This window comes from Paramormyrops kingsleyae, chromosome 9, assembly GCF_048594095.1.
Source record: "Paramormyrops kingsleyae isolate MSU_618 chromosome 9, PKINGS_0.4, whole genome shotgun sequence".
Lineage (NCBI taxonomy): Eukaryota > Metazoa > Chordata > Actinopteri > Osteoglossiformes > Mormyridae > Paramormyrops > Paramormyrops kingsleyae.
The window spans coordinates 33,498,416-33,509,732 of record NC_132805.1 but is presented as its reverse complement, the minus strand read 5'-3'; the positions used below and the strand labels follow the sequence as shown (position 1 = coordinate 33,509,732).

Below are 11,317 nucleotides of genomic sequence, written 5' to 3'. Positions count from 1 at the left end.
GAGAGGGGCTCAGGCTTTAGTTTTTCATTATGGAAAACACAATGAGGTACAGTCTGTTTTTTTGTGTTGACCAAGAGAAATAAGATGTCAGATGTTTTCACAGGTATAAGAAACCAATCAAAAAACACACAGTTGTGGTCCCAGGGACGTGCCTCTATCCGCCATCAGTCTGGAGCGCGGTCCCTAAGCAACACCTGCTGTATATTACTGGCAGGCTAGTAACACATTAAATTGGAGAGCTCTGTTCCTTTAGGTCTATCATCTCCTGCTTCAGAACTCCAGATAAAGCTTCGCCATTTTATTAGCTACAGCAAAACGGGATATTACCGGGACAGGAGAGGTCTACTGATAAGGGCAGTACATCTGTGCTAAGTATTTCTTCTTCTTATTATTATTATTAATTATTAAAGGCTGTATTCTGCAAGAGTATCAAGCCAAGAGTACCACACCATCTCCCACTTATGAGCCCAGACTATGTCAGAGGACTGCAGTAAACAAACGGGGCCACAGCGGACCCCAGAAGTACCCCTGACCCCGGGCAGTGTTGTCTACAAAATGGCAGCACATGTGTTAGATCTTATCAAAGCACAAACCTGCCACATGCCGCTTAGTCCCTCACGCCGAGCAGCGGCTGCCTTTGATCACACTTGATGACAATGGCCTGTAAAAGCAATCGTGCACATTCGCAGGATCGAAGCTCAACCAGCTGCCTCTGGGAACAGGGTGCGTGCCGCTATGTGTCATTACACAAGAAGGGTCAGTAAATCACCAGTAAAGCATTATTATCGTGTCACGCTAGACAGGAAGAGGTATGAGGTCGCTTGATGAAGTCAGGTCAGTGCCGGGCTCCACAGATACATCCAGCAGTATCAATGGTGATAAACGCTGAAAGCAGGACCTCATGCCGGCCACCATCTCCCCTCTTTCAAACAGGCAGACTGTCATCTCTGTTCTCCACCAGCCACACTGGTTTTAAGTGTATTCAGCTCCAGTGTTATGGTAAGGAGGCATGTCAATGCGCACCTATTAAGTAAGGCTTCTCTGCGCTCCTTTGTGCATCCGGTGACCTATTGGCGATGCAGCATTCAGTCGACGGTGTTTCCCTTAAGAGGGTCAGCTGGCTGGGCTTGACTCGCCTCTCTGCAGTGACACCTACTGTTCGCCTGTGGTCCAGCCAGCAGAGCAGAATAGAGCGAGATCCCTCCCCAGTGCTGAATGGCTCAGTGAAGCCTGTAGAGTGAAATGAGGCCCCTGGCTCTACGGCGAGGGCGGGGGGGTGGACCCCATCCAGCTGGGCCTAGATTTGGCATGATTGGGGAGACCTGGAAGAAATAGCCAAATTTAAATTTGGAAAATGAAGGAATGGGAAAAAATGATACATCTAGTTTTGTCCTCTGGGAAAAGAAGTGGATTGGTGAAATTTTATATTGTACTGATGTATAAAATCTCCAGTGAATTCAATGTCTGTATGTTTATCATACCGTAAATATTAAATAATGGCTTCCTTAAGAATTCCATTTCATGCATGAAAACCTGCATTTATTGCAGTAATCTGTGTTTAGTGGACATCACCTTGTCACACTGAACCCACCGGCACATATTAAGCTGATGACTGAACCTGAATTTCTGTTAAACTTTTTGTTGTGTATTAAAATGTTAGTCTGGGTTAATTTTCATAACTTGGCAGGTGAGTATAACCCTTAATCTCATAAAAAATGCAGCCTTTTCTCCATCTCTGTTGCTTTGCAAAGAGCGGAACAAACATCAAACGTGTTTTATCTAGTCTTTACAGAGATTAATTGGGAAATGGGATTTTTTTTCTTTTCATTTTCAGGACAAAACAATAAAAAGTCAGTCATTATTCCAAAGGCTTTGGCTCAAAATTTGAGCTTTCCGTGGTTATTTTTGAATTTTGTATATGACTCAGGTGAACTTTATTTTTATATAAATATTTGTCATGGCACGTTTAACTGTGATGCAAAACTTTTAACAGCTACTTGGGCTGATGAACTGGACCCAACCACGGTGTAATTTTATTTTATGAAATATGATAACAATGACATAATAACAGAATGGTACTTAGTAATCCCCGTTTCCTTCCTGAAAAGCAGGAGTCGAACTGGGACGAAAGTGTGACGTCTTCAATAGCAAATCTCTAAGGTTTTAATAAAGAAAACACAAATCTTCCTTAGATGCCCAACTTTGTTTCTCTATTACCCACAGAATTTATCAGTAAACAAAATCCAGGGAATGCATTTAAGGTTGGGTGTGGAACATCTCCTGCCAGAGGTGCTTTGGGGACCTATCTGCAGCCTCATGATGAGGCTCGTCTCCTGCCCCAGCCATGAGCACCTTCCCACCAGGGGGACCTAGAGACGCTCGGCCTCAGGTGGCTTCCTGTTTTTATATTCTTTTTAGCTCCAGCTGAGCATGTGATACACAACTCCTCTCCAGACCAGGAGAGAGGTGGAGATAGGTGGAAATCCATCAGCCGCAGAGAAGCTGCCCCCAGCTGACAGGCCGACGGTGTTTTCAGCGCTTCTCCACCTGTTACAGTGTGTGTCTTTGTGCGTCACTGTCAGATCCGAAGCACTGTGCCGTATCTGAGCAGTGGCTGAAAAACCTATAGTTTCACAGGAAAGCGCAGGTTATTTCATCTACAGCCTTGTATAAAATTTTACCTGCTGTATGAAGTCCCAGCATGCTGTTTATCGTACTAAGCTTTGAGACCATACAGTGTGATACAGAGGCCAATGCAGTGTGATACAGAGGCCAATGTAGTGTGATACAGAACCTAAAAATCGTTTTGACCAGGACTTATGGAAAACGCCATGTGATGCCCTCTATAATATAATTACATGTATATGATGCAGCCTGGAAAAGTGAAATTCTCACCTCAGGATTTTCAGGAACCGGGGTGGGTGGGGGTGTTCCAAGAAGCGGGATTTCTCAGTTAGCTGGGTTCACTTAAGCTAGAAGTCCTGATTGTCAAATAGAAATGCTCCATATCTAAATCCTTATGATTGTCCAATAGGAATGCTCCTTACCTAAAGCTTTATGATTGTCCAATAGGAATGCTCCTTACCTAAACCCTTATGATTGTCCAATAGGAATGCTCCCTACCTAAACGATTATTGAACGATCGTTACTTCTAGCTAAAGTTCAGCCAGGAAAACACATTTCACTGTATGTTGTACCAGCTATAACTACATGTGACAAATAAAGAATCTTGAATCTTGAATCTTGAATAAAGAATCTTGAAGTTAAGTCAGCTAACTGAGAAGTCCTGCTTTGTGGAAAACCTCCCTGGATAATTGGTAAATATTCCAAAATAATAATACATATGATATACTGCGCGGATGAATGTTATTCTCTTTTCTCCTTTGAAAATACAGACTTTTCCTTACGACAGATTTCAGCCCTCTGTTCATTAGCAGAAGCTCAGCCTACCGGTGGCTATCAAAGTATGGCATCAGCGATGGGATTTTTGAAAGCAAGCGACCGCGACTGGGATAAACTGTTTTGGAAAATGGGTGAATAGATGGATGAATTAATTTTTGAAGTCTAATCTTTCACTTATGACATACAGGCCTACAGCTGGCTGAAAAAAAATGCATGCGTGCAGTCAGTGTGCCACTACCAAATCCATACAGATAAATTTAATAATGCAACCTTTTCAATTAAAAGCTAATGGATTGGTGTGTGTCGGTTGCTATTGTATAATTGTATCTTTTTAAAAAACAAAAAAAGCTGAAATTCTCTTTCCGTCTCTCTGATTTTTAATAATGCATTTCTGTTTTGTGCGTGCATATTTATAAACATTCTCTCCTTATAGCACCGGTAAATGTTTTGAAAAAGTGAAGTGACAGCAGATGGAGCTGTTTGTTTAAAAGACTTCGACGTTGGTTTAAATCAGCGGTTTGTCATTAACGTCATCTGTCAGGCCCATTTCAACTCACTTAGTAGTTTAAGTTTAACATTTTAACTTGTTGTAACGTTGTATGATGGCCATAGAAAAACCGGGACAGCCTGTTTGTGAAAAAGATCATTATAATTCCTTTTGAATGATGAAGAGAAACAATGTCATAAACAAACATGATATAGCCATCAATTATTGGAAAACAGTTATTCTTGTATGTAACCCTGTCCCACAGTAGTGTGGTTGTGCTCTGACCAGATAGCTGCCCATCTGGTATATGTCAAGTCACATTCCAGTTACTATTCTTAGCTCCCAGATGACGCAAAATTATGTATTTGTATTCGTCACAAAGAAATAGGCTGAGGCAGCGACATATTCTAGGATTTTAACAATTCTTCTGACTTGGAGTCACTTTCAGCTCCATCATGTCAGGTGTTGCTAACTGATGAGTTTAGATACAGCTTCCATCCATCCATCCATTTTCCATGGCTATTGAACCATTACGCGCCTGCTGTGGATGTTTGTTTATTTAAAGCCTTAAAATCGAGTTGTTAATGAGGCTGAGCGCTTCATTGGTTGGTTCCTTTCCTATGCCTGGCTGTTAGAGCCAAGCAGTGGGCTTAGCAAACCCATAATGTATCTCTCAGCTTCCCTCCATTCCCCTCCTGTAGGGGGCAGTCATGCGTCTCTACAGTTCAGCTGTTCCACCCGGTCATCCTTGCCGTCATCGACAGGCTCCATTTACAGGGTCTTTGGGATGGGGGGGGTGGGGTACTCCCAGTTCCAGAGCTGGTTCCTCAAATAACTGGACCCCCCCCCCCATCCCCCATCTCCCCCCCCCATGCCTTGTTGTGCTTCAGAGTCCACTGTAAACACTCTGCAGTATCCTGGGGCGGCCATGACTGCGAGGTGATGCAGTGGGACTCATGTCCCTTTTAAAAAGCACACAGCGGGTCACGTGTGAGTGGTTGGGCTGGTTGCTGTGCACGGGGGATATTTTTAGGGCTGGAATGTAAACCGCGGCCTAACGGGGGGGGAGCACTGACATCCCGACAACAAACTTCACAGAACCCGTTTCCCCCCCCATCTCACACGCACTAATTTCTGAAGCGTGCTGCAGACTGTGTGCCCGTATATATGTATGAGGGAGGTAGAGCTGGAGGGAGAGAATCAGGGGGCAGAAAATGTGAAGTTTCAGGCGTCTCCAGCCGTGCCGTTCTGGGTTGGAGCCACAGTCACAGGACGCCGTTTCAGGACCCGAGCAGACTGGGACTAAGTGAGTGACCGGCGCTCCTCACGGCTTTGGCTGGACTCGCACAGGCTGACCTGCGAATTAACAGCATGCGTTGTCCTGTCATTTCATAAGCCTGCTCCTGATTTCAGTCATTTACAGTTTAACGGAGACAGGGAGGTGTTTGTCGTCTGGCAACAGAGAGATTTCCAACACCTGGACCCAAGGTGTCATTTTTGCCTTTGTGTTCGAGCTGCTGAGAATTTCTGCTTAGTGCTGCATGTTAATTATGCATAAAGTAAGTACATTTGGCTGCTTTTTGGAGGCGATGAATAGTCAGTAATTTTATGTAATTCTGCTGTAATGGAAAAACTCCACAGACTGGGATAAAACAATGATCCATGATTCATAGATGTGTCATTAAAACAATGACTACAGGTTTGTGTGTGTGTGTGCATATATATATATATATATATATATATATATATATATACACACACACACACACACACACACATACACACACATACCAGGTATGTGTATAAATTCAATTCTAAGTTCTTATAAGTAATTTCTGAATTTACTTTTCTATTAAACACTGCTTATTATACTGGAATAGTATTACAATTATTATATTCTTGCATAATCCAAAATGCACTAACACACTGCCCCTTAAATAGCTGGTTATTTCAGTGAAATTTAGCTTGAGAACTTCCTTCCTTTGAGGGATAGATAGCCTCGAGGAAACTCCACAAACACCAACAAAGCAACCTGCTGCCATGTTTTTATTACTAATATATACTGATATGGAATAATAATGAAAAGAAAACTTTTATGTCATGCCTGAATAACACTGATATGACATATTTTACCATATGTAAAAGTGAAATCACCATAAATCATACAATTACCAGCAAATAATATTATTCATGTAACTAATAGGTAATATTCCATATATGCATCCGTGGAGGAAAACAGAACACGACAGGAAATGCAACAGCAGTAATCATTTCTATTTAAAGGCCTCTTCTAGGGCTGGGAAATCCAATCTGTCATTAAACAGAACATATAAAGTGCAGGTTAGTTAATAATAACAGGAAAGGTATTCCTGTTTTAAGCTCTGAAGTTAAATCAGTAGCAGTCTCTGGGGGGATGAGGCAGATCTCGCCTCGTTTTGGTAATAGCTCTGTAGAATGCTTGTATGTAAAAGCTGGAATTGTCAAGGACAGACTTTTTAAACTGGGAGTGACAGCAGGGCAGTTATATAAGACCTATGATAAAGTTAGCTTTGACGGGGAGTAGGGGGCAGAGCAACCGGGAGAGCACATTCACGGGATTTAGGGGCGGCAGAACATAAAGCTCTGTCAGTTATTCCTCACCTGGGGCAGTCTTTGTAATGACACTTCCTCTATAACTATAAAAAATGAAACGATAAAGAGACATCTCGCTTTATGGCAACGAGCCAGGCCATTTCATGCGAACATTAAAGCTGCAGAAATGACCATTATAATATGGATCAAATTTCCAAAGAAGCGTGACTGACCATAGGCAACAAAGTCATATGGACCTTATTGTTCGTTCCCTTCGCAGGATGGACTGTCCACCAGTTGAGGTCTATCACTACAAGGACAGAGAGCTTTCCTCTCATCTCCTAACACAGCTGAATTACTTGAGGCAGGAGAGAATCTTCACTGATGTGCTGCTCTGCTCGGACGACATGGAAATCCCATGCCACCGGAATGTTCTTATTTCCAGCAGCCCCTACTTCCGGGCCATGTTCTGCAGCAACTTCAAGGAGAGCCACCAGACCAGAATAGACTTGAAAGGCATCTCCTCTACTGTCCTCTCTGGTATCGTGGACTATGTGTACACCGGGACCATCTCTATCACCATGGATCTGGTGCTGCCACTGATGCAGACCGCGTCCATGCTGCAGTACCACAGGCTCTTTGAGGCCTGCTCCACGTTTCTGCAGGAGCAGCTGAGCCCAGACAACTGCCTCAGCATGATCCGACTCTCCGAGATCCTACACTGCCACAGCCTGCGGGAGAAGGCCAAGGAGATGGCTGTGCGCAGCTTCTCAGATGTGGCTGCCTCCGAGGACTTCTGCGAACTCACCCTGCCCGAACTGCTGTGCTACCTGGAGGACGATCGCCTGTGTGCTGAGGAGGAGCAGGTCTTTGAGACCCTTCTGGCCTGGATCCACCACGACCCCTTCTCCAGACGTGGTGCCATCCACGACCTCTTCAAGAGGGTACGCCTGCGCTACATCCATCCCACGTACCTTTTCCAGTTCATCGCCAATGATCCCCTCATCCAGTCGTCCACCCTCTGCACTGAGATCATCGAGTCTGTCCGCCGGCTCATGTTCTCCGTGAGCATGAAGTGTAGCGGCGAGCTGGGGCCGCTCTGGGTGACACCACGCCGCTACACCTGCCACGAGACACTGGTGGTGGTGGGTGGACGCAAGAACAGCGAGCAGACGTCACGCGAGGCCCTGTTGTATGACGAGCGTACCCAGCGCTGGCAGTGGCTGGCTAAGCTGCCCATCCGACTCTACAAGGCCTCTTACGTCTGCATCCACAGCATTCTCTACGTGCTGGGAGGTCTGGCCATGAGCTCAGGGGATGGAGTTGTCAGCACCACCGTCTACACCCTGTCTCTCAAGACCAACCAGTGGAGGACAGCAGAGCCGATGCTGAAGCCACGTTACGCACACCAGAGTGTATCCTACCTGCACTTCATCTTTGTCATCGGTGGCATCGGGCCCGACAAGCAGATCTCCAACACCATGGAGAGATACAACAGCATGTTCAACCTCTGGGAGCCCATGGCCGCCATGCCGACAGCTGTCTTGCACCCGGCTGTGGCCGCCAATGACCAAAGGATCTATGTGTTTGGTGGTGAGGACGCCATGCAGAATCCTGTCAGGTTAATACAGGTACCAGTGTTCACGGGAGGCTTATAACAAGTGCATGGGGAACTCCTTCTGCGGGGTCGCTGACTGGCAACACTGCTTTCATCCTTCTCAGGTATATCACATAGCTCGGAATCTCTGGTCCAGGCTGGAGACACGAACTGTGAAGAATGTATGTGCTCCAGCTGCAGTGATTGATGATAAAATCTACATTATTGGAGGTGAGCAATGTTTAAACCTCAAACCTTCATGATTGTAGGTCTGGTTCCTGCCCTGACTTTGTGTGTGTGCTATTTGCATGTTCTTTCTATATTTTCTTGGGTTTGTTTTGGGAACTCAGGTTTGATCCCAAAGAGAGGTGGTTGAGTTGATGTTCATAAATTGAATTTTTGTATGTGTTTTGTCTGGCATTCATCCAGGATAGATCGATGAGCTGCTATGATCAGAGGTGGCCATTTCAGATTGAGAAAGTAAAAATCCAGTCCAAGATTTTGTTCCAACCAACCAGTTGAGTACTCCGTGACTGTGGCTCTTTATGCTGAACTGGTTGGTTGAAACAAAATCTTGGTCTGTATTTTTACTTTCTGGACCTGAAGTGTCCACCTCTGGTGGAGATTGATGTAGACTATCATTGAAACTATGCAATATTCTAGAATGATCCTCTCATCTTGTACAGGGTACACGAGACGAGTGATCGCCTATGACACCAGGGCCAACAAGTTTGTCAAATGCGAAAACATGAAGGAGCGGAGGATGCACCATGCGGCTACTGTCATCAACAACAAACTGTACGTGACGGGGGGGCGCTACATAAACAGCCACGATGTCATCGAAGACTCGGACTGCTTTGACTGCTATGACCCCAAGACGGATGTGTGGACCTCCAAGGGGACGTTGCCCTGCAAGCTGTTTGACCACGGCTCCCTGCCGCTCATCTGCGTCTCCAACAAACCCAACCCGTCCTGAACGGCTTCCCCTCACCTCGGGCTACATCACGGATTAGGGTAGCCACCTGATTGGTCCTTCTTCTTCATAAGACCCTTGGAGAAAGACTGACTAGTGTGTCTGCAGCGTGTCTTAAACAGAAGCTGTTACGAATGGTCATGCATGGGATCCATTCCAAGGCGTCCTAATCACCTTTATACGCATCCATGAGCAGTACAGTAGAAACCAGACTGTTTTCTCCAATGGAAGTTGGTTTTCAGTGAGAGGTCTATGGTTTCCCCATAAACTCAACGGCTGGTTCCCCCTGTGGTGCAGATCGTGAGCATCAATGTAGCCATGTGACCATGGAAAAAAAAACAGTATTTAGTGTTTTGAAGTGGTATGTTTTGTAACCCTCTGTGAATTAACTCAGAAGTTCTGCACATCTGAAAACTCTTATTATGGTTTTAAGACATTCCTCCCAAGTGGACATTCTTGTTGCAATTCACTTAAAAATGACTGCCTTTTTTTTTTCAAAGTAATTTGAAGTGACAGACAAAAGTGAACTCCTAAAATAGTTTTTTTTCTGTCACTAACTTTATTATTTATTTGCTAACAATATATAAGACACTGTGGAATCCCATCCAGGCTGTGGCCAGTGCTTCCTGGGATAGGCTCTAGGTTGAAGGTTCAATGCAGGTTCAAGTGTTTATGTAAGATGGATGGAAGGATGGATATATATGTGTATGTACATATATATATATATATATATATATATATATATATATGTGTGTGTGTGTGTCTGTGTACATATGTGTGTGTGGGGGTGGGTGTTACATACATATTACATTGTGGGGACCAAATGTCCCCACAATGTGATAAAAACCTGCTATTTTCATGTTGTGGGGATCGTTTTTTTCAGTCCCCACAAGGGGAACCTCAATTTTACACAAATCTGTGACTTCAATCAAAAAACTAAAAATGCCAAAAGTCTTGTGTTTTGTTTGGTTACTTATGGTTAAGGTTAGGTTAGGGCTGGGTAGGGGTTAAGGTCGCCATGTTGGGATTAGGGTTTCTCCTATAGGAATGAAGGGATGGTCCCCACAAAGATGAGTACAAACACGTGTGGTGTGTGTTGGTGCTGAAGGTCCAAAGAACAACACTGGCTCATTAACAATGCAGTTTTTTAAGCTGCTTTCAAAGTGACCTGGTGTTTTACTCATTTATCCCTTTTGAACAGCTGCACATATACAGCAGCTGAGGTTAAATACCACACTCAAGGGCACCACAACAGGATCTAGGCCAGAAAATCCTCTAGTTAAAAGCTCCTGTCCTGTTCAGCCACATAATTTAAACTCTATATAAAAATTCAACAACTCTCAAGGGAAGGCTTGTCGAGGCACAGGGACCCAGCACTGCATACGACCCCAAGTGAGCATGACATCCCCAGCCTTTAAACATAATATTTTCCTTCTCATATTAGCAGATCTGCTTTAACATCAAAATCAGAGCAGAAATAATACAGATTTTAGATGACTTGGGGATCTGAGAAATATGAAATAACACAAAATTCTGTGCAATATATCTAAAGACTTGACCTTCAGATTGAAGGATTGGTATGGCTTCCGAAGCACACGATTAGTGAATTTCTTCTGTAAGAAATCACTTTTTCACAACAGCTTACTGGATACATCTGTTTAACGGATGATTGTAACAGAAGTTCAGTGTAAAAATATATATCACAGAAACAGAAACACAGAACACACGCTTAATGTGCTCAGGGCACCAGAATTCCCATGTGGGTGCATTTATGGGAATTTTCAAACAGAAAAAAAATGAATGTGACACTTGGACGGCTGAAGAGACTCCCGGTTGTAGTTTTCCCCGCATCATCGCATCGCCATGGTGATGCCCCTGCCACCCTTTGACCCCAGCGTCTCTGTGGCAGCCAAGATTTGCTCGTGTTTGTATCGCTCCTCTGATTTTAACCCTTCACACACTTCCACTCAGCACCCCCAGAAAAACAAAACATCTCTCTTTTCATACACACTTCATGTTCTGTTTATTTACAGTAGTCTTTTCACGGTATGTCTTCTGATTTATAATTGTGTCCGTTTTTAAAAATTGCTTTATCTATACATAGAAATAAAAACACTTAAACCTGGAATTTCACTGTGGTGGAGGAAGCACTTTCTAACTTTGGCAGGGTTGTCAGTCCGTATAGTAAAATGATTATTTAAAGAAAGAAAACTGCATAAAAGAAAGTTAACAAAAACACAATATATAAAAAACTACCTTTGAACACAGAAGTAAAAAATAAACACCT

At 44.0% G+C, this 11,317-nt stretch overlaps 1 protein-coding gene across 1 annotated transcript; it reads left to right on the top strand.

The window, feature by feature from the left end:
• Positions 1–4,811: 4,811 nt before the first annotated feature.
• LOC111843525 (kelch-like protein 38) lies at positions 4,812–11,158 on the top strand. The gene is made up of 4 exons (XM_023811178.2): positions 4,812–5,195; positions 6,741–8,091; positions 8,183–8,288; positions 8,744–11,158. The coding sequence occupies exons 2-4, from the start codon at positions 6,742–6,744 to the stop codon at positions 9,031–9,033; spliced, it is 1,746 nt and encodes a 581-aa protein (XP_023666946.1). The 5' UTR covers positions 4,812–5,195; position 6,741; the 3' UTR covers positions 9,034–11,158.
• The last annotated feature ends 159 nt before the right edge of the window (positions 11,159–11,317 follow it).